Here is a 22853-nt window from a genome sequence, read left to right as displayed (position 1 = left end):
TCTCACAGAGGACTCTGCCATGCTGCCAGAGGCCTGGTGGGAGAATCTTCTGACTTACCATCTCTGCTTCAACCTTGGAAATCTTTCAAGCCTCTCTGAGCACTTTATCGATCTCATAGTCACCAGTGGCTTCTGAGGAGAGTTTTGAGTGTCACCTTAGCCACCACAAGAGTGAATCAGCTTCTTTTACTGAAGCATCTCAACCCTACATTCCTCCTTCAGAGAACTGCTCTTTTAAACTGGGGTGCAGCTAAAGATTTATTTCAGTGCAGCAGCAAAGGGCACGTAAAAAACTGAAGGAGTGCTGTGGGCAACCTTGGGGTGTGCTGCTCTCTGAAATAGTCAGGGTTGCACATGTGGATCAGCCTGGTGCAGACAGTGCTGTCTGTGCCAGCAGCCACCTTCTGGTTCCTCTAGTTGGGACTGAAGATGACCTTTCTCCATGGTGGTCAGTGTTTGGATGAACTGATCTGCTGCTGGTGTGAGGGGAATGCTCTAGAATGAGGAATGCACTAATGCAGCCTTGTCTGGGATCTGCTCCTTCCTTTGCAGCTTTGTTAGAGCTTGGGAAAAAGCTGGCTGAGTTCTGGGAGGGAGCAGCTTGATTACCTGCATAGGGAAATGGTAAAGCTTCTGAATTGCCTTAAGTGTGCAAGGCAGAACAGAAGGAAAAGGAAAGAAGTGTTTGTTGCATTGGAAGGACACAGAGATGATGCTTCCAGTAAGCTTTGGTTGCAGCAAGCTGGGTCTGCCAGCCTGGTTCTGTGTGTCTGTCTATAGAGCGTGGAAAGGTTCTAAATTATTTCTAAATATGTGCTTCTGACTTTGCTTTTCAGAGCCACAGTAGCCATGCTCCCATTGTCCATGGTCCAGGGGCATTTTGGGTAGCAAGGAGAGGTCCAAACTCTGTTCCATCCAACAAGCAGACTCTGAGTACCTTAGAGGAGGAGGAAGAAGCAAGTGAAAATGGTGAGTTCTTAAAGGATTAATAGGCAAAAATATGTTTAAGAGATTTTCAATGTGCTTTTCATTGTCAAAAGTAGGTTCCTTACATCTCCTAAAGAACAGAAAGTGAGATGATATTGAAAGGAGGATATTAATAGAGGCACTGAAGTGTAATTGCAGTAACTCCAGATTTAAGCTTTTTTACCTTCCCCTTTTTTCCCCTGAATCAAAACTTCCTGTTCTCTTTCCCTTGTAGGGAAATTTCATGAGGAATATATCTATGTATCTCCAGGTAAGTAAAAGTTTAGTCTTTACTGATAGAACATTTGGTGAATGTAATACACTCAATTATGAGCTTTTTTATATGTTTCTGAAGGATTAGATTTAGTGCAGCTCTTTTCAATTAACTTTGCCTATGTTCTCCAGATCCCAACTGTGAAACTGCAACAGTGTTTAGTTCAGCAGAACCCACAGCAAACTTGGTAAGTTTTACTCACAGACTGTTCAGATTTGAGATCTTTGAAGTACGTGGCATTCATGGAGAATGTTCTTGGATGCACAGTAGGCTAGAGACTTAATAAAATAAATGAAATCAACATTCCTTTATATATTCACCATCCTTTTCCTCCCTGAATGGTGAGGTTTTTATCTGAGTCTGCAAGTACAGTCTGAATTGCACTGGATACCTTAATGATTTGCCACCTTTCCCTCTGCAAAGAGAGAATGTGTATTTGAGTGCTGTTTACTTTTTCTTCTCTGCTCCAGACAGCACTTGCTTTTATCAGGCCACCCTTCAGGTTATATTCCAGTTAATCTTAGTCCTCTTCTGTGAGACTGGAGAGATCTCATCTGTGGTAGAACTTATCTTGGAATTTAATTTTCTTTTTTGTTTGAAACTAAATCTTTAGTCACCTGCTGCTCCACAGTGGGTGTGAAAGCAGTCCTGAGCATGCCAGAATAAAACTGTGTTTGAGCTACAAAAGACACTCTGAGTGTATAGTCCATAAATTTAAAAATAAAAAATAGGGGTGTGGTGTGTGTGCCTTGTGGCTTCTTTGCCACTGAAATGGACCATGCTCTGCTTTGGAATCCCTTCAGGAAGAAGGGCCAGTCTTGGTGTCACCTCCAGATGAAGTGGCTTCCTACAGCTATCCCCAGAAGGTAGTGTCTGGTACTCTGAACTGTATCTCACACTTCTTTGTGGTGGCCCTGCAGAGAGGTGACCACTCTGCTTGGACTGTGACACTTTCTGGGGACCCCTCACAGCCTCTGGCAGTAGAGAATGCAATTCCCTGCACATACAAGCAAGGCAGAAGATGCCTTGCAGGTGTCTGCAACTCTAAGCTGGTATTTTCAAGCCAATTTTTACAGAGTTTGCATAGTTAGAGCTTTACAGCTAGGATTTACAAGATGGATTTGTGTGAAGTGAGAATTTTTGAAGTGTGTGGTATTTTCATAGTCTTTGTCAAAGCCAGTTGCAGAGGCAGACTGTTGAATACTCTTGACTCTTTTCCAGGTGTTGGTGAACTCTGCAACAGTTTCCACCTCCACAGATGTTTATACTGCTCCAGCTACAGGTCTCTCTTCAAATTCTGCTGCCTCCACTCCAGCCAGTGTCATAACAGCAGCTCCCCCACAAACAGCAGTGCAGCCTGTCCTAGTATCTCCCTTTTCTGTGGGGAGGCCAGGTAGAGTGTACAGACTGCAGCTGTGGACTTGGATTTCCAAGTTTTCAGTTATATTTTCCCCTCCCTTTCTCCCCCCCATCCAAAACAAGTGTTAAAAGGCTTTTAAAAAAGTGTCACTTGCTTTGGTTTAAAATCACATAGCTGTAATTTGGCTGCTGGCTTCTTGTTTTGAAGGGGCTGTTGCCCCTGAATTTTTGTGGGAATTGGAGGTCTCTGCTTTGGGTTCCCCCCTTTCCACTTTTAACCATTAATGCCAAGTGTTTGCTAGAAAATTCTTTTCAGAAGGCAGAAGTTCAGTGTGACTCCTTTCACCTCCCCTTCCCTCCAGCTAATTTTCCTCTTGAGGTAGCAAGCCTCTAGAACACCATCACTTCCAGAGAGTCACTGGCTGAGGTGTTCCAGTTTATTTTTGTGATCCTTAGTTTCCTCTGTGCAAGGAGATCAGATTTGTGGGTGCACAGGGTACACTCTCCACCTTAAGTGCTCTATCTGCTTTGCTCTTAGAAAATAGCAGTTAGGAAAAAATTCTGTTTTCCTTCTTACAAAGAGCATTTTTCCTGTCTTCTATAACTTTTCATTTAACATCTAAGACATCTCCACCTTCCATTCTGCTCAGTTCTGTCTCACTTTTTTTTTTTTTTGTTCCTACTCTGCATGAGAGTTTAGTCAGCTTGGTTCTCAAAGCTGTCTGCTCACTGGTGCCAACCTGCTGCTGTGTTAGAGGTGTGGGCTACCTAAAAGGATATTTAACAGTTGTCTATCCAGAAGATTTTTGTCCTGATATGTCTCAAACTTTCCCTTGTTTTTGTGGGTTTACTGTCATACTTCTGAAGATTTTAGGTGATTAGCCTAAAGTTGTTGTTCTCTTACAACAGAGAAGTTTGGTCTGCCTTCTAATATGAAGAAAGAATTGAAAAATACTTTTTTTCTTTAACTGGGATATACAGCTTGCAGATAGAAGCACAGTTAAGGCTTGAGAGATGGGAAACCTTCCTATCTAGTTATAAAATTTCTTCTGTTTGCCTTTTAAAGTGATTGCTGAACAGAATTTTGTTAGAGCCTGTATTTAGGGGCACCAAGGTGTCAAAGTGCATGCTGAATTATGTAAGTTAACACCTTACTCGTTTGGCAAAGTTAACCTTTTGGGTGACATTTGTTTCCTTCCAATTGTAGCAGTTTCTTCAGTGCCATTCCCAATTTACTCAGCTCCTCTTCCCCCAGTGAGTGAGGTGGGAGAAGCCAGTGCTGTTCTTCCAGCTTACTCTTGTGATCCCAGTGGCAGTGATTTGCCTCGAGGTAATTCATGATGGGGTTTTGTATTTTTACTCCTGTTGCTCTCCAGCACACTTCTGACTTGTGTTGTCCTTGGAAGCTTAACAGAACACCAAGTGAGAATACATAGTGAGAAGAAATGGCTCTGTGTAACTCACAGGAATGAGAAATAATATTATAGATACTTAGGCTAAAGCATTTTCATTCCCAGTTTGGAACAGAACGTTTGTATCTGACTCAAATATGTGATTATTGCAGCTCTAGACAGTACCTTAAATAAATGAAAGCCCAGGGAGAGGGTGCTTGGCCTGTATCATACTTGTTTGTGGCCAAGTAATCACTTTCCTGATAACTGATGAAAATAAGAACTGTGTGTTTATAAATTGTGCTGTTGCATGGTTCAGTGGGGTATTTTAGTTGTTTTCCTTAATGGCTCCAAGCTGTAATTCTGTGGTATTACAGACCAGGGCTGAAGTGTAGGCTCAGCTTGTTCCTTGGCTGTGTAGCTTTGTCACACACACTGCCATCAGCTGGGACAGTGTCTCAGGTCCACACTGAGCAGTGAGTGCAGAGACCAAGCCTGCTGCTTTCACACTGCTGCTGCTGTGCTCTGCAGTTGCTCTGCTGCCTCCTCTGTGCCCTCAAATCCAAGAATTGTTCATCTTGGCTGTTCTGGCTCCCTTCCCTGCTGTGGTAGCATCACTCTGACCCCATGCACACATCAGAGCTCCTGCTTTCCAGCTGGAGTTGAATGCCCTTTAACTGAGGCTTTCCCCACTTGGGAGAATGGGGTGTGAAGTGTGCTGACAAGAATCTGGAGTGGATGTGGATTTTTAACCCCTCCAGACCCTGCCTGGAGCTCTTCAGCTGAGTCAGTCCGCATCATATTGGTGCTGTCCTTGGCACAGGCTGTAGGAATTTTAGAGGTTGCTTGTTAAATGCTACAGTGCAGTACTGTTATGTTACACTGCTGGAGTATAATCTGGATGATGGCCTTTAAGTTAAGAAACCCAGCAGGTTTGGAGTAGGGCAGGGTGAAGTATGTGGGTGTGTTTGATCTGGAGTTCTGTGTGCTTTGCTAAGGACACCAGGCCTGCTATAGATGGAGAGCAGGACTTGTCAATAGACTGGAGTCCTGGACCTGGGAGGAAATCCTGCTGTGGGCTCTAGCATTGGTTGTATCTACATTTATTCCAGTTTTCATAGCATCTTGTATCTCGTTTTAATGGCATTTAGGATTTGTCAAGTGTGTTTGTTAACTTCAGGTGTCCTACCCTTGCATGGTGCCTTGTATTTGAAGGAGCTGTTGATAAAAGCCTGCTTGAAATTGCTGTGTTCCAGAAACAGAGTGTTCAGTACTGGCCAGAGCTTCTCAGCAGCACAGTGAAAACTCCTATCATGAGATGAGATTTTTATCAGGCATCAATGTGGTCTTTATATTTTCATGTCAGAATGGGTAACTTTTTATGGCTTAGCTGTTGCTTCATAAGCAACATGTTCTACAGAGGATGGACTTGATTTCCAGGCATCTAAAAGAGGAATCTAAACACAAACTGGTCTCCTACTGTACTGGTTTCTTTTCCATCATTCCACAGATGTCAGTATTTCCAGTGTCAGTTTGTCACTTCAGTCTCCCAGCAGTTCCTTTGTACTGTTATTGCTGCTATGGAAGCAGCTGTTTCATTCAGCTCTTATGCTTGCTTTGCATAGATTTGCATAAACAATTGAAGACAAAATTGGGTTTTTAAAAAAAATCCAGCTTCTTCCAGATGTAGATGGAATTTCAGCTAGATATTAAAAGGTTTGCACTTGTGTAAGCCTTTGAGTTATTTTTACTATTTTACTGACCATGGTCAGTGTTACAGCCAGACCACGAATACCTCCAGGACTAAGTAAGGAAGGATCTGTGAGCATTTCCTGAAACAGCTGCATGGATTGTTGCCCTGATAAATGGGCTGAGCAGTAAAAGAATTGAGAATTGGCAGCAGCAGCAGAGGAATAAATCCACGTGCATTTTAAAATTGTGGTTTGCTTTGCTGATGCTTTTGCCTTCCTGCAGCAAACCACAACACCAAGTGCCACAGAAGCAGGGCTGGGGAAGTGTGGGAGATGGGTGGGCAGGGAAGCACTGTGGAGCCTGGTCTAGGGCAGGGTGGGTGTTTGAGGATGGAATATGGTAGCTCTGGAGGTGTTGCTGAGTTGAATCCCTAGAAAATTCCTTTTGAGTTGTCTCCCTGCTTTCCCTTGGCTTTGGTACAGCTGGGAGCTCAAAGGCTGTGCTGTGGAATGGGTCACTTGCTCTTCCTTCAAAGCCTTCAAAGCAAATCTGTACTGAAATCTAAGAAATCAAATTTTCTCATGCACAGTTCCAAAACCCCATCATGGGATTAAACACACACCCTCTTTTTTTCTTTTTCTTTTTTTTTTTTTTTTTTTTGGTCCTTTCAGTGAGTCAACTTGAAAGGTTTAAAGCTGCTTCACAGCTTTTGGACAGTTGGAAATATGTTTCCAAGTTCAAAACCCTGTTGCTTTTGGAGAGAGGTTTCAAAGTCCCTTCCCACACCTGGGACTGTTTCTCAGCCTATCACTTACTTGGCTGGGGACAAATTATTCAGTACAGGGAAGAGGAAAGTAAAAGACTCTGCAAGAAAGCAGGGAACTGAGTACCCTTGTGAGGAAGGAATTTATTTCTTATTCCTGCCTCCACTGAGCTTAATATATCAGTTGGAGGGGTGCAGAATTTGGTGAGAAGCTCTGTGGGAAGTCCTAGTTGCTTAGACAACTTTTTTGATTATTTTGTTAAAAAACTTGAGTTCTCACTTGAGTAATCAAGATGAATAAACCAAAACTAAAGCTAATGTAGTCATTGAATTAAATAATTAATTGGCCAGACAAATGCTCTGCCATTGCACAAACATCTAACTGGATTTAATTTAAAAGATAAAACTAGTTTAACAATTATTTCTATTCAAAATAAATTCTTTACCCTTGAAATTTTAAAGAAAAGGTAGTGCTGCAATACTGTTATTCATTAAGTAAGAATAACTTCAAGTAAAATGTTCTTAATGGAAGTTGCTTTTGCTTCTTGGTTTATATTCCTCTGCTCTTTAATGTCCTGTCCTTTAATTTCAGATACAAAGGTCTTGCGGTATTATTTTAATATGGGATTGCAAGTAAGTGCTTTTAAAAGGAGTATAGCAATTGCCTGTAAAAACTGCTGGGTTTCCTGACAAATGTACTGATGTATTCAAAACTTCAAGTGTCCTAAATGTGCATTTTGTGCACTGGACTGTTAATATGGATGGACTTTCTTCATGGAGATTAAAGCCTGGCTCAGGAAGTAAAGTTCTACTCAAAATGTGAAGTACACCATATTAATTGTTTTACTCTGGGTTGTGGTGATTTTTTAGTTTAACTTTTAGTTTTTTGGGTGTTTGGGTTTTTTATTTTGTATTTTGATGGTGGATAAATATTCTTTCTGTGAAAAGAAGGAAAGAACCTGAGCAATTCTTAAGAGAATTTGTGTGCTTAGATAAGAAATCAAAGACCACTTAGAGATGTGTGGATGGAGTCTCCTAGGGCTTGTGCAGCTGAGCTCAGACTGGTTAGCACCATTTCTCTGTTCTGGAAAGCTGCTCTGCTGAAGCATTCTCTGTGGCAGTAGTTAAGTGCAGTGTCAGTGCTGCTGCTCAGGGAAGTAAAAAGAGCAATGTGAGCTCCTTCAACTGAAGAAATGGGAAAAATCTGTGAATATGACAAAGTTAGCAAGTGGGAATCTTCTTTCTCTGTAAAGACTTCAGACACAACAGCAGTGTGGCTGTTGCTGCAGGTGTCTTTGCTGGTAGGTTGTGTTGGTTTGATTGGGGTTTTGTTTGTTTATATGTCTTAAAGGGCTAGGGAGAGAAAAAAAAAAATCACTTTTTCCTAACTTTAGCTCTGAAAGTAGCAGTGATTTGGAGGAGGGCTGGAGAGTGTGTGGCTGTGACCATGTTTTTCCTTTTCCTGCAAGTTTTGCCACCAGAGCTGCTGGCCTTCCATGATGTACGTGCAGCCAGTGCTGCCCCCATCTCCAGTGGAAGTTTACCCAGCCTATGCTGAGCCAGCTCCTGTCCTGGATCAGTCAGTGCCCCAGCTCTTCCCTGATGCTGGGCAAGCTGAGGTGCACCAGGTTCCCTTGGAGGCATCAGCAAATGGTTTGTACTTGAGCAATGCTGCCTTCATACTCGTGAAATCCTGCATTAAAAGGCCATCAGTGTGGCTGAAGTGTGTGAATGTGCTTTCTGTTCTGTTTTTTTTTTAAGGAAACTTCCAAAACACAGAGCCTGCACCCCTGTCCTATGGGCCAGTGTATTACCCAGTGGTGTCAGACCCCTTCAGCCAGCAGCCTGTGCCTGGCTTTGACTCTGTGGTTCCTGCCTACCGCTACATTGGCACCTGGCATCCAGTAAATCCTCCCCATGGAAATTCCCCACCTGTGGCCAAAGCTGGGAGCTCAGGAGCACCACCCCAGGTGGGCTACATGGCCTCCCCTAACCCTGCACCTCCTGATGCACCCCAGGGAATGTAAACCTGGGAGCTGGAGGCTCCTCCTTGGCTTCTCGTTTCTTGTTTGCCAGCTCTTGTTAATATTGTTTTGTAAATGTTATCCTCTCTTAGGGAGTTGAGTCAGTTTGCTCAAACTGTGTTCAAATTTCATGTTTCTCTTTAGGTTTATGCTACTGATAGATGACAAGATGTTGCTTTAGTTGATTAGGAAAGCATAGGAGAAAAGTACTGTAGTGCAGGGAACAGCTTGGATGTGAGTAGAGGAAGCATGTGAAAAAGCAAAGACATGTTGTGTGTCTCTGAGGGCTTGCACTGAGCACTTAAACACCTGGTTCTTGCTGAAGCACTGAACCACTGCCATCACAACTCAGGTAAACACTGGGCACAGGGTCATTAGAGGGGGATAATAATGTTTAAAATAAGTTGACTTTTTCAGATTTTGCAAAACAAAGCTGCTTTACCTCTAGTGGTCACATATTTGTAGTAGCTATATTTCTTCTGTCTGACTTTGTGGTGCATAGGTTTCATGGCTGTAGAAAGTGTAAGAATAATGTTTTGATCTGTTGTGTATTGTTGTATATTTGTAAGATTTGTTTTGTGAAAGCTGTTGCACATCCGGTGGTGGCCGTGGTGGTGAAGTTGCACTGACAGCACAAAATAAAAGCATTGAACACCTGAAAATAAATGAGTGGTCATTTATCACTGGCAGGCAATGTTCCTCACAATTAGCTATCCCACAGCCTGGAGTGAAGAAATGCACTGTGTGGGACAAGGCTGTTCTAGCCTTCTGTGAGAAAGCAGCAAAAGCTTTCAGCATGGAAATGGAAGCAGAATAATTCCTGGTAATTGCACCTACTCTAAACTCAGGCACAACATGCTTGGCCCTCAAATAGCCTTCTACACAAAATCTAAATTGGCTCTATTGGCCCATTCTATTGTTTGGTGATTTTTTAAAAATAATTTTTCCTTTCTGTAAAACCAGGTGGTGGTGAAAAGGGGATTAAGTGCAGAACTGGAAGAGGGAAAAAATTGTATTTCCTTTGGTATCCCTTTTCTAGTAACCCTGGAAGCAAAACCATAGTAGGAAAAAGTTATTTGTTACATTTTTGTCTTAAATTCATGCAGCACTGTTGGTGTTGATAATGTAACTCTGTAGGGGCAGGGCTGCAAGCTCAGCTTTTAGTTTGTCTACTGCAATTTCTAATTGCTGTACATTTAATTTGGCAATTTAATAATTGGCTTTTCAAGATGGAGCAGCCAGGTAAAAAATCAAAGCGAGATGAAAATGACCCCTGAATAGCTAATTTGATTTTGAGCTGCTGTGCTGTTTTTAAAACAAAACATTTACACAAAATTGTTTATGAAATAATGAGTGGCCTTTGTGTTTCTGCCTCTGGAGGAGCACTTGACTTGCACAGATTTTTTTTGGAGAAAATACCATGAGGATTTTTTCTTTTTCTCTGAAAGAGCATTCACTGGCCTAACCTCTTAAAGGAACTAGTAAAGCCTGGGATTTATTTGATTTATTTGAAGGAATTTGAAGTGGCACTTAGCTAAGCACAGTCTCCATGCTGGAGTCATGGAGTGTGTTTCCATCTGTCATATCCCCAGCAGTTTCTGTCAAGCACTGAAGGGACTGGAATATCTTCCCCTTTCAGGCTGTAGCTGGGAATTCTGCCTCCTTTCTTCCTCTCTCACTGAGACAGCCTTGCTGTGTTCTATACACATGCTTAGCACAGCACAGTGGTGGTGTTTTGTCTTCTGGTATTAGTCTGTCCCTGGAATTCAACTATTTTTTTTTTAATTGGAAAAACTGATAATTCTGCTAGAATTCTCCTGGCTTTTTTGGCTTTGCTTACCCACCTAGGACCTGGATTACTCACCATTAGCCATGGCTATTTTGGCCTTACTGGCCATTTCAATACACATGAAAATTACTTTAATTGATATAATAACATGTCAGATGTGGCCAGTTAACTTATTTATGGATTTGATATACAGAGGTACCTCTGTGGCCCATTGTATGTATTTTTTCCAAGGCTTTTAAGCCTCAAACTCAGCTTTTTGAACTGGCAAGCAGGGGCTATGGGGAGCAGATAGCAGTGTGTGAATGCTGTCCATGGATAGGAAATGCCACCTGTTTATTAACAGCAAAAGAGCTCAGAATGGCACAGAAATTTAAGTGACTGCTGGAGCCTTTAATTTAAATTCTGTTTCCCAGAATTGTGTTGCAGCACAACAGCTCTGCAGCACTTTTCTGAAACAGAAAAACAGCTGCCAAAAAAGCCAGAGCTCTGCCCAAACCACAGCTGACCTGCTTTGTGCTCCAGCCCTTCCCTCAGCTGGGCTTTGCCAGCTGTGGCTGCAGCATCCCTGGACAGACAAACAACATCCCTGGGTGTGGGGCTGATCAGCCTTTCCAGGGGCTGTAGGATAATTCACATCAAAATTACACCAGGGCTGGGGCTTGCTTTGAGAGGTCTGGGATTTTTTTTGTTGGAGTTAATGTATGTTCAGGATGTGTGCTGGGGTCTTTTCTTTGGTGGGGAAGCCAGTGTCAGCCTGGTGCTTTTCCAGACCTCTCTGGCACATGTTTTAGTGTGATTATTTCAGTTTGATTGCTGTTATAGTTTGGTACCACACCAGTGCTCTGGGTTTTTTATGCCCGGCAGAATTGCTGTGAATGGGGATATTGGAATACAGTTTGAAGCCATAACCATATTTTATCTTTAGTTAGAAGAATGAAAAAATCCATGAGTATTGATTTCTATCTGGAATTATTTTTTTCTGCAGCTCAATGTTTTAAAATTTTATTTTTATTTGACTTCTTGAATCATGTTGCCTAATAGTAAATTTTTAAAGCAAAGATTTGATCCTGGAATGTGGGGGTTTTGGGTTGTTTTTATTTGTTTGTTTGGGGGGGGTTTTGTTGTTGGTTTTTGTTTTGTGGATGGCTTTTCAGCCTTGAAAAGGGAGAACAGAAGAGTTCAGCCAAGTTTTCACTAGTCATGCTCGCCACCTCCTTTCCTTCAGTGTGTTTTTACAGATGAAAGGCAGAGGCTCAAATTAAATTAACACCTGCAGGCTTTGTGAAGTGGCAGCAGCATGGAGTGCTGTCCCTCCCTGTGAGCCCCAGAGCCAAGCCTGTCCTTACTGCCAGAGGACAGGGCTCCAGCTGGGCCAGGGGGGCTCAGGCTGCACACCAGGGAGGATTTCTCATGGAAAAGGTTGTTAAACATTGCAAGGTGCTGCCCAGGGAGGTGTCCCCATCCCTGGAGATGTCCACTGCATGTGGCACTCAGTGCTCTGGGCTGGGTGACAAAGTGGGGATCACCCACAGGCTGGGCTCAGTCTTGGGGGTCTTTTCCATCCTGAATGGTTCTGTGATTGTTCTGAACCTGCAGGGTGGGCAAAGCAGTGACCAGCCCCCAGGTGTGCTGCTTTGGGGGTGGCTTCTCAGTGTTTGAGTCTGGGAGGAGCAGGCTCCAGCTGTGTGTGCTGCCAGGCTCCAGGGTCTCTGTTAGCTCTGTTATCTCTGTTATCTCTGTTATCTCTGTTATCTCATCTCTGTTATCTCAGCACCCTCCCTGCACAGTCAGCCCACGCTGGTGCTTGCAGAGGTGTCACCTGTGTCACCCCCAGGGCAGCACCAGTCCTGCACTGCCAGCTCTGCATCTCTCTGATGGGGCTGCAGTTCCACCTGTGATTGAGGAAATGATAAATACTGCACAGAGAGACTGTGCTGGCTCTGTCTCCAGCAGCTCTGGCCACTGGGCTGTCCCCTGCTAATGCTCCTGTGCTCACATAACCAAACCAATCCCTACAGAAAGTTTGTTTTTCTAGCTCAGTTGTTTTTTTTTATTTCACTCCTAGGTTCCATTTCTCTCAGCAGTGCTGCTGGGATACCTTTTCTTATATAAAATTACACCATCAAAGGCTGCATTATACATGGAAGATACTCAACATATAAATCCAGACCCAGAATTCCAAGTCACTGCTTTTTTCATAAGGGAGGAAGATAAAACCCTTGAACCAGAACTTTATAGCTTTGAAATAAGATCAGAAATTAAATTTTGCAGGGTAGACCTGTATCTAGAAGCTCCTGGTCTCTGCTGCTGACCAGATTTCACAGTCAGCTGGGCTGCAGCACATGGGGAACAGCTCAGAGCACATTCCAGGCACTGGCAGCAGCCCAGCCCTCCCTCCAGAGGGGTGATCTGCAGCCCCAGAACAGGTGCCTGAGCCCTGACAGGGTGGTTTTATCTTTCAGGCTCTGTTTATGGCAATACTTTTATTCCAAATGCTAAATCTTGCCTTCCCTGGAGCAGCTGAGCATTTTGCCACAAGCTTTGGAGTGACCCAAGGCAAGGGTCAGTCTGTGCTCACAGCTGTGATGAGGCCTTGGGAAAATGGACTTTTAAGAGAAAGTGGAATATCCCCTAATGATAAAATTGATGGACCATTCAAATCCCTTTAAATTTCCTTTATGGCTTTTTTTTTCCTATTCCCTCCCCTCCCTGTTTTCATTTTCCAATCAATTGCAGACATGTGGTTTCTAACCCTGTTTAAATCAGTACTTTTCAAATATGTCATAGTTGAAAGCAAAAGTTGTTCCTTTTGATGCTTGTGGTGATGATGTGAATGTGTGATTTGTGTAACTTTTGAGGAAGTGCAAGTAAGAGGAGTGTGCTGAGTCACTCCCTGGCTTTGCAGGGACAGGGAGGGGGTGGAAATCCCTGCCAGGTGAGGTTCAGTCTCTGTTTCTGGAATAGGGAGCACAACTGGAGATTGACAGTGCCTTAACTTTCAACTTTTAGCTTTCTGATGTGAGTGGGAATGTGCACATCCAACTGCAAAAACTCCTTCTATAAAAAAAAGAAAAAAGGCATAGCCTTTTGTAGCAAATATTTAAATTTCTGCAACTGTGGATCCCTGGATTTTGTACAGCTTTTGCCATGGTCAGTGTTAATTTGTGTGTTAATGTTGCCTCCCTTGTGCAGGAATCTTCTGCATTCCAAGGGAAGGGAATTGCTGTGCTTTAACTTGTGGAAACTCTTTGTTTTCCTGCAAGCTTGACCAAAAGCCTCTGGTCAGCGATGGAAACCTCCTGAAATGGATCTCCAGGACTTTAATGAGATTTGCTGGAGGACAGCTTTCCAGAAGCAAATTATGTTAATACAGTTATAAGTTGTTGCTTAATGACTGCCTTACACTATTAGCTATATTGCTAATTGTGTGGCCAATGCAGTTGTGCTGGTCTGAGGATATCTTTGGGGAGTAAATTAAAATGAAATTACACTTACTTAGACTTTTCTGTGCAGGAGTAATTGCATTCATGTGGTGAATTTTATTTACCAACACTTCTAGTGGGTTGCTATTTTCTGTTGTAGCCAAGATATAATGAATATTTTGGGGCTGTTTTGATGTTTGGGTTTTTTTCCCCAGCCAGGTGTTGTTCAGCTCTTGCTCAAATTTGGGTGATCAGCTTCACTGGAGGCAAGCAGGACTGTGAGATGTCATTTTTTATTGAAATACCAATAAAGTCTCCATAGAATCAGAGCCCTTAAGTGCTCCTCTGACAGCCCTTAAGAAGTCTGTGCTGAACTTGTTTTTTAAAAACTCTAAAATATCCAATCTGTTGCTGTTCATAAATGTTTATTATCAATAGGCAGCTGGAAATGTTACATCTGAAAAGGTAGAAACACCTTGATTTTTCAATAGGCTTACATTTTTTGGGAAAAAAATTAAATGCTTTTTATTTGTTTTTTTTTTTTTCCAGTTTACAGTTAAGCTAAAAATACACATAAAATAAATAATTTCATTTGTTATGTACATAGTTTCATTTTGTACAGGTTATACGAGGGTCTGACATGGAGTCTGCACTAGGGGTGGAAGAGATGCAAGTAGAAAAGTACATAAAACTAAGCATCTGTTTTTGCTTTTTGCTCTTGCCCTTGTCTCCAGGGGTGGCTATTACCACTCAACTGGCAGATTCTGAGGTCCCCATTCTGTCTTTGCATACACAAAATTCTTACAACGTGTAAAAGCTCTTTTGCCTGGAAAAGGCCTTGGAGTTTTTGAGCAAAACTAAAATAAAGAAGAAGGGGGTGGGAGGATGGGCAAAAAGCCTCACTGGTTTTTTATTCCATGAAATAAAATGGCATTCTAAAATATGCTTGGGTGTGAAGGCTGTTTCTGTGGTTGCTTTTTTTAATTAATGAAGATTTAATTTGACAATAAAACTTGATTGCTAAAAAAACTTCAGCGTCAGCCCAGGTCTCCAGGGCTCCCATATAGAAAATAGAATACTCAAGCATCTGCTACTGTCTTTTGATTCTCAAAATCCTTAGCCCTGTAACTCCCAGACCTGCCTTATAAACACCTTCAGTAGTTTTTAAATAACTGTACAATAGCCAGAAAAATAGCTAAGACCCAAAAGTGCCCCCTTGCTCAAAAACAGCTATTTATATTCAAAAGGCCTCACTCTGCTGGCTAAAGGTATCACAGTGTTCTGTCAGCTCCTCCTGGGGCACCTCTGAGCCCTGGGCACAGCATCCTCAGGGGTGCTGCTGATGTGGGAATGCTTCCAATGGGATGGGAAAGGAAAAAAAATGCCCCAAGCAATCCCCAAACCAGGCTGTGCTGAGTGGGGATGGGGACAGGCTGCCCTGGTGTGCCCATGCTTCCAATGGGATGGGAAAGGAAAAAAATGCCCCAAGCAATCCCCAAACCAGGCTGTGCTGAGCAGGGATGGGGACAGGCTGCATTGCTGTGCCCATGCTTCCAATGGGATGGGAAAGGAAAAAAACCCCCCAAGCAATCCCCAAACCAGGCTGTGCTGAGTGGGGATGGGGACAGGCTGCACTGCTGTGCCCATGCTTCCAATGGGATGGGAATGGAAAAAAACCCCCCAAGCAATCCCCAAACCAGGCTGTGCTGAGTGGGGATGGGGACAGGCTGCACTGCTGTGCCCATGGCTGGGACTGATGGAGAAGGGGCTGTCAGAGACAGAGGTGGGACTGGATCTCCAGGGGTCTCTTCCAGCCCAAAGCAGGATTCTGTATGGGAGGAATGAAGCAGATCTGAAATTGTGGGTGGTTTGAGCTCTATTGCTGTTCTCCCTGGGGGTTTTGTTTTGCTTTGCACACCTTAAAAAAAAAAACAGAGCAGGTCAAAGTGTTTCCCTGAAGCACAAAATGCTATCAAAGGTTTGGAAGATGAGGATCAAATGCTTTTTGCTTTTTAAGTGTACTTCCTTAGATGAAACATGTTTTCTTTTTAGAACAATGGTTCTTGGTCATGAATTGCCTCCAGAGCAGTTGTTGGTCTGGGTGGAGGCAGTTACAGGAATAGTATAGAAATTAGTTTTCTGTAAAAAGGGCCTGAAACGGGGAAAGAAGTGTGAAAATGTAATTTAATAATATTAGAAATGTTTAGGAAATAAGCTGCTGTGGCTAGCCCAGAGTATTCTCTATCTCCTCCAAAAAACTCCAGTGAGAAAGTGACTTTAGAGCTGTTTCAAGTCACACATTCACTGAAAACTGCAGATTCTGTTGGGGGACAGTTTATTTTAGATCCTTCTCCAGAGAGTGGATTCATTATCCACCAGTCTTGCTGATTCCAATTAATTTCACCATGACATTAATTAGGGTGCCTGATGCTTGCAGCACACCTGGGAAGGTGTGAGCAGCCCTGGGCCCTCCCTCAGCTGGGGCTGGAAATGCCCCTTGGGGGGAAGGGGTCCCATCCCAAAAACACCTCCAGGAGGTCTCAGTTAAACCCAGCCCTCATTAACTGCAGGCAGCCCTGGTGGCTGGGATGCTTTGGATGGATTTTTGCCATTCTGTGTGTGGAATTGCAGCAGAGGTGGGAGGGGGAATCAGCCTCAGAGGCTGCACAGAGCTTTGTCTGCTGTGGGACAGGGGTGGACACTGCAGGAGGAGCTGACTGCTTAAAGGAGAGTTCAGCCAGCACTGAACTCCTCCTGGCTAACTGAAACATGCTTTTCTTTGGGATTTTGGTCCTTTGGGAAGGAAAGGAGCAACACCAAAGGGAAGGGAAGGGGGACAAACACATCATGGTGTGAGAGCAGGGAGTGCTTGGGTGGTTTCCAGCTGCTGGAAACCCCAGAGGTGATTCAGATCCTTGCTTACACTGCTGCCACTGTCCAGATATCCCTGGCAATAACATCCAGGTCCCCAGGGCAGGGACCTGCACGTGCTCCTGTCCCTGGCAGGGAGTCAGAGTGCTCAGAGTGCCCTTGCCCTGCCAGTTGCCTCTCAGAGCTCCTCTTGCTCAAACCAAAGGCCTTTATCCAGAGTGAACACTGAAGAAAGCACCTTGTACAGAGAAATCTGGGTGAGGAGCCCCTCCCAGGGATGCAGGGGACAGTGTCCAGCTGTCCAGGCTCCCCCAGCAGCCAGTGTTGGCCACTCTCTGCTGCCTGGGTGGGTGCCCAGAGCTGCTGCCCCCTCTCCTGGGGAAGAGCAGGCAGCAGGGCCACCCTGCTCCAGTCCCAGCCTCCCTCTGCCCTCCTGTGACACCCAGGTGAGCTCTCCTTGCCAGTGATGGGGTGAGAGGTGATGATCACAGAGGTGATGATGGGAAATTTCCCTGTAGCCCTACCCTGGTGTGCACCAGTGCTGAGCTGCCTGTGGAGCCCCCCTCGTGCTTAGAATCCTGTTGTACCAACCAATTTTAACCTCTTTCAAAGGTAAGGGTTTATAGTCATACATTAATATATTTATTTAAATACTCTTAATATTTACAGTGGCTGTTTCTGCTAAAAATCATGTTACAGGGGCTGTAGGGAAAGGGGTGGAACACAAATACAGGAAGGTGACATTTGGGGTGAGGCATAAATCACAAAAGCAAAGGTGGCAGAATTTAGGCTTCCAGGGTATGCTGCTCCTGCTCTCTGTCTACTGCAGAAGTCCCCTAAATTCCCTTCATGGGGAAACCATGCGAGTTTCCTACATGGAAAATTATCATAACAGACATAACAGTTAAATCCTAACCTGAATTAGTTGTAAGAAAATAAAAGTACCTACTACTGCTACCAATGTTACCTACGTACTGTATATAGCGCCTTTAAATTGCAAAGTGCTTCTAAACACTGAACTAACCCCCCCTGCGAGGTAGGTGAGTATTATTATCCCTATTTTACAGATGGGGAAACTGAGGCATTCCAGAGGCTGAGTGACTTGCCCAAGGTCACAGGGGAGGCAGAGGCAGAGCAGGGAGTGGAGCTGAGCTCCCTCCTGGCTCTGAACCTGCCCATGCTTCCTCTGAGGGGACACGGGTACAAACACAGCAGTATTTACATATTTACCAGCAAGTGAGCCATGTACAAATGCAGTTATCCAAATAACCTGCACTGATAATTCAGTTAATTTCTTGTTTCTGAAGCAATTTAGGTAATCTCTGACCTGAGTACAAACACCTCCCAGCTCTGTTAAATTCTTAACCCTGGGTGTTATTTGTTAACTTTTTAATTGATGATGATGCCCCATCCCTGGAAGTGTCTAAGGACAGGGCTTGGAGCAACCTGGCCTAGTGGAAGGAGTCCCTGCCCATGGCAGGGGGGCTGGAACAAGAACTTTAAGGTCCTTTCCAACCCAAACCATTCCATAATTCCATGACCATTTGCAGGTGTGCTGCTTTACAAAGCCAGGTGAAAATGACACTGGGATGGGAGGCGAGGAAAAAATGCAACTTCAAGAGCAAGAAATCTAAGAAAGGGCAAATGGTTGAAAAATCTCTGTTATTCCTAACTCCAAACTCCTTGCATACATACAAGGGTCCTTCTTGAAGCCCACAGAATAAAGGCCAGGTGTGAACCAGCTGAGCCAAGGAAAAGTTTAACTCTTCACAGGAGAAACTCAAGTGCTCCATCAGTTCCTACCCTGGCCCAAGACAGCACAGGGGTCATTCACTGATTTCTCTGCATGAAAGAACAACTTTCACTAAAACATGCTTTCATTTTTGAGCAACTGAAAGCAGAAAAATACTGGTGCAGTCCCAAATGCTGTGCTGCAAGTGAATTAAGCAAAACCTGGATGGGTTTTTTTTTAACAAATGTATTTTTCAGAAGCTACTTCAATTTCACTCCCCTGAAGCTCCTGTTTTAGCATAATAATAATTCACCAGCTGCTCCAAAGTCTATTGCTATCAACAGGGATGCATAGATGCAATCAAAGAGAATTTTGCCTTTTGGGGGGACCAATTTGAGTTTTTCAAATTCCTGGACATGTGTATTAATCACAGCCAAATCAAATATTGGTGTTGAATTCCAGAGTCAGCTCAGACTCGCTGGGAGCTGGGAGCAAGGAAGGATCTCAGTCATGAAACAAAGCCCAGGGGAGCCCCAGCCAGGGGACCAGAGAGCATCTCCCCCTCCAGATCCGCCCTCCACTGCCATGGGCAGCTCCCAGCCCTGCCCTTTCTGCACCAGCAGGCGAACCTGACTCACACAGCCTGCAGGGAAGGGATTTTTGCATTTTTTGGGGCAGCACTTCTGAGTTAATTCTGTCTCTTTGTGCTGTTTGTTCCTGGTAATGCACTGGAGTGACACCGTGTGAGCGTCACCACCAGCGCTGGGTGCTTGCTCTGGCTGAACACTTCAAAGCCTTTCTGCTGTCCAAGGACACAAACCCAGCTTCTGGCCCAATTTGATGTAATCTGCATAACTGTACTTGAATTGTTTTCATTCTTCCTCCTTACCCAGGAAATGCCACAGAGATTCTCTGGCCCCACGTCAAGCAGAGTTCCCAGACTGCAGACTGGGTTAGGTGAGGCACCAAAGGACCCAAACCCATCCCCCTGCAGCAGCTCCTGCTCATGTTTATCTTTGCAGAAATGTGCTCAGTTTGGTTTCCTGACCTGTGGGGCTTTTATTGTGACCATTGCCTTGCTGGGCTCTGCCCGTGGCTCTCCCCCATCGATGGATTTGCTCCCCCAGCCAGGGGTGCCTGATTTCCTGGGGGAATGATCTGCAAGCTGCTCCCCCCCCGGGTTTTGCAAGTCTCCTCGTGTACCACCAATGTCAGTTTGCTCAGCCTTCCATGAGGGAAGAGGAAATGCAGTTTTCAAAGACAACTCTAACCCTGCAATTAGTGTGAAAGCCCAAAATCTGTTGATACAAAAATGCCTTTCACTCTGCCTTAACTAACACACCCAGAGGCCTAAATATTTGGGGTTCTACACTGCCTGCTGAGAACAAGACTGCTGTCATTATAAGCAAGGAATACAGAAATGCCTTGGAGTGTCTGCTGCTTGCTGCTGGTTTATCCCAACCCCAGGGCTGCCCTGGAGCCACAGGGTCTGCACTGAACACTGTCCTGGGTCTGTACTGAACACTGAACATTGCCCTGGGTCTGTACTGAACACTGAACACTGCCCTGCGTCTGCACTGAACACTGAACATTGCCCTGGGTCTGCACTGAACACTGTCCTGGGTCTGTACTGAACACTGAACATTGCCCTGGGTCTGCAGTGAACACTGAACACTGCCCTGGGTCTGCAATGAACACTGAACATTGCCCTGGGTCTGCACTGAACACTGAACACTGCCCTGCGTCTGTACTGAACACTGAACATTGCCCTGGGTCTGCACTGAACACTGAACACTGTCCTGGGTCTGTACTGAACACTGAACATTGCCCTGGGTCTGCAGTGAACACTGAACACTGCCCTGGCTCTGCACTGAACACTGCCCTGGGTTTGGGGTGCTGGCGCCTCAGCTCTGCCCCAGCAGCTGCTGCAGCACCCACTTTTCTCTCTGTGTTCCACTTGCTGGGTGAAGCTGCACGAGTGCCCAAAGGAAAAGTTCCACAAGGGGAGTTTTCCCCTACAAGAGGAGGGAGGCAGGGTTAAAATTTGGGCAGAGTACTCAGGTGCACCTCCCATCCCCCTGAGCCTCCGTGCTGCCAGCAGAGCTCTCCTGCCCCTGCTGCTGGAGTCTGACCTGCTCCAGGGGCAGGTGTGGATTTTCCTGCATTCTGTTCCTCCAGAGGCAATTCACAACCCAGCTCCCAGGTGAGGTGACTGCTGGCAGCCACCCTGGGGAAATGCTGGAGCTCCACAGCCCCTCCAGGGAGCAGAGCCCTGCAGGAGGGCAGGAATGGGGACAGGAGTGGGGACAGGAGTGGGGCCAGGAATGGGAACAGGAATGGGGCCAGGAATGGGGACAGGAATGGGGACAAGAATGGGGACAGGAATGGGACAGGAATGGGGACAGGAATGAACCCATTCCCGAGCTCCTGGGCAGGACCTGCTCCCTCCAAGGAAGCAGCTGACCAAGAACAGCTCTGAGGTGAGTGCCAATCATCTGTGCATCTTAGCAAGACTGCAGAAGTTCAAGTATCCCATTGTTAAAAAATTAAAATAAAACCCCCTAAAAAATCCCTGTTAAGAATTCAACCACCTTGCCCTTGATGGGGTTTTTCTCCCCCCTCTGATGCCCCTTGGGACAGCAGCAGTGACAGTGCTAAGCTCTGTCCAGACATCTCCACAGCTGGGGAAATAAAAGATCCTCCTCCTGGCACACTGCTTTTGTTGCAGCTCAGAGAAGGACCTGCAGAGCTGTTCCATGCTGCTGCAGCTCTTGCTCAGGCTGCTTTTCAGACCTGCAGCTCAGGGGCCCAGGGAAGATGCCCTCCCTCAGGAGATGGATTTCCCCTGGCACCCATCAGAGAGGCAGCAAAAAGTGAATGCAGCGCTGGAAGTAAAATCAAGAATTGCAAAATAAGGACAAGGCTTAGAGCTGGGTTTTGGTTCAGCCTATTGGAAACTATTCTGAGGTTTGTATTTCAAGCAGCCAGGGTTGTTTTGGGTTGTTTTCTTTTCAGTTCATCTACACAGGAGTTGGAGGCAAGGCCAGGTGCTGGCTCCCACTGTCAGCCTAATTGGAAGGTCCTTCTGCTCCCCAAAAGGGAAATTAGGTAAATAAGCAAATATGTTAGCAACAAAAACATGTTCCAGGTGGATGATCAAAGGGGTTTCATATTCAGTAATAGTTTACAATATTAATATAGTGGCCTGAAAAAACAAGCACAACCAAAAGAAGTCATATTGCTTAAAGGAAACAAAAAAACACCAGTTATAGGTCAAAACCCTTTTAAAAAACATTTTCAGTGTAATTCTCAGCCTCCTGCTGAACAGCTGTTTGTGTTGATGAGGAACACTGAGCAGGATGCAGAGCCAATGATGCTGGACAGCAGCACTGACACCCAGCTGGGGTGGGATGATGATGGGAGCACTGGAGAAATCCTTTCCTCAGCCACCTGCATGCCTCAGGTCTGTGGGGTTTGGAGACTAGGACTGCATCCAAAGGGATTCCTGTGGTTTATGGCAACCTTATAAATGGTGAAACCATTCGTTTAGTATTAGTGAGTGTAAAAAAAAAAAAAAAGTAAATTAAAAAAGGTGCAGATGGCTATAAAATAGGCTACAACATAAGTAGGTTTACACTTTTTTTTCACCTGTGGACAGAAAGGAAACAGTGATGCTGAACCAGATGAGAGCAAACAATTACCAATACTTGGCTGAGTTTTGCAGTGAGAGTTAAGAGAGCTTTGCTCAGAGCCGAGTGGTAACATGATCCTCCTGCCCATCTTTCCACTGGTTTATAAACAAGTCACAGGCCTCTCCCCACGAATCAAACACATCCTCTGACGAGTCTATAAGTTTGGAGTTAGAGGAACAAATACTGGAAGCACAGTGAAGGGAACTGGTACAAACCACAGGGCACTCCTTGCTCTGTCCTGTGAGTCTCGTGTTCCCACTGTAGGCCACCTCATTGAGGTTAATTTCACTTTTGGAACAATTCTCTTCTCTCTCTCTGTCCATGGGAGAATATTTAATGTCTTTCCACATGTAGTGTGGCTGGATGATCCCGTCTGAGATGGTGTACATGGGTTCTGAGCTGGGCTCGGGGACGTGGCCGTTCATCTTGGAGAAGAGCAGGCCCAGCCTCTTGAAGGATTCCTTCTTGGAGCTGGAGAGTCTCTGCACCCGGTTCCCGTTGCGCACGAACGAGCGCTTGCTGATCCCGTTGCTTTTTGGCTTCTCCTCCACCATGTTGATCCCAGACATGGTTTTAATCAGGGCAGACACGTTGAAGTCCTTCTTCTTGTTGGCTACATTGAAGGACACGCTCTTGGCTCTGGGTTTTTCTCCAGCATTGTCCTCATTTGTCTCCTCCTTTTGGGACACCTCTGTGCTGCTGGTAGAGTAACTTCTCCTCTGGGGCTTCCTGTTGCCTAAGAGGTCAAGAACTTCATAGCGAAAGCTCGAGATGTCCTGTTTTAATTCCTGGGGCAAGAGGAGACAGCAGTTACTCCCAGCAGCCTTATCTGACATGAAGGAATGACCACACTCCCTCGGGAGGGCTCAGTTGTGCCA

The 22853-nt window shown here is 44.9% G+C and overlaps 2 protein-coding genes across 3 annotated transcripts in view; one reads left to right on the top strand and one right to left on the bottom strand.

Annotated features, from left to right (window-relative positions):
- ALG13 (ALG13 UDP-N-acetylglucosaminyltransferase subunit) overlaps positions 1-9066 on the top strand; it is a 27053-nt gene extending 17987 nt beyond the window's left edge. Inside the window, exons 19-27 of the mRNA XM_077186159.1 lie at positions 837-969; positions 1202-1237; positions 1372-1427; positions 2462-2723; positions 2962-2978; positions 3743-3929; positions 7038-7078; positions 7915-8098; positions 8207-9066. Coding sequence (XP_077042274.1) covers positions 837-969; positions 1202-1237; positions 1372-1427; positions 2462-2723; positions 2962-2978; positions 3743-3929; positions 7038-7078; positions 7915-8098; positions 8207-8472 — 1182 coding nt within the window. The 3' untranslated portion in view covers positions 8473-9066. The remainder of the gene's footprint in view (positions 1-836; positions 970-1201; positions 1238-1371; positions 1428-2461; positions 2724-2961; positions 2979-3742; positions 3930-7037; positions 7079-7914; positions 8099-8206) is intronic.
- Positions 9067-14088: 5022 nt separating this feature from the next.
- The window catches only part of TRPC5 (transient receptor potential cation channel subfamily C member 5), a 110570-nt gene continuing 101805 nt past the window's right edge, over positions 14089-22853 (bottom strand). For both annotated transcript variants that reach the window (XM_077185807.1, XM_077185808.1), the window contains exon 11: positions 14089-22763. In XM_077185807.1, the coding sequence (XP_077041922.1) occupies positions 22029-22763 (735 nt within the window). In that variant the 3' untranslated portion in view covers positions 14089-22028. The remainder of the gene's footprint in view (positions 22764-22853) is intronic.

This window comes from Agelaius phoeniceus, chromosome 14, assembly GCF_051311805.1.
Source record: "Agelaius phoeniceus isolate bAgePho1 chromosome 14, bAgePho1.hap1, whole genome shotgun sequence".
NCBI classification, from domain to species: Eukaryota; Metazoa; Chordata; class Aves; order Passeriformes; family Icteridae; genus Agelaius; species Agelaius phoeniceus.
The sequence above is the reverse complement of the archived record's forward strand: the minus strand, read 5'-3'. Positions and strand labels throughout refer to the sequence as shown.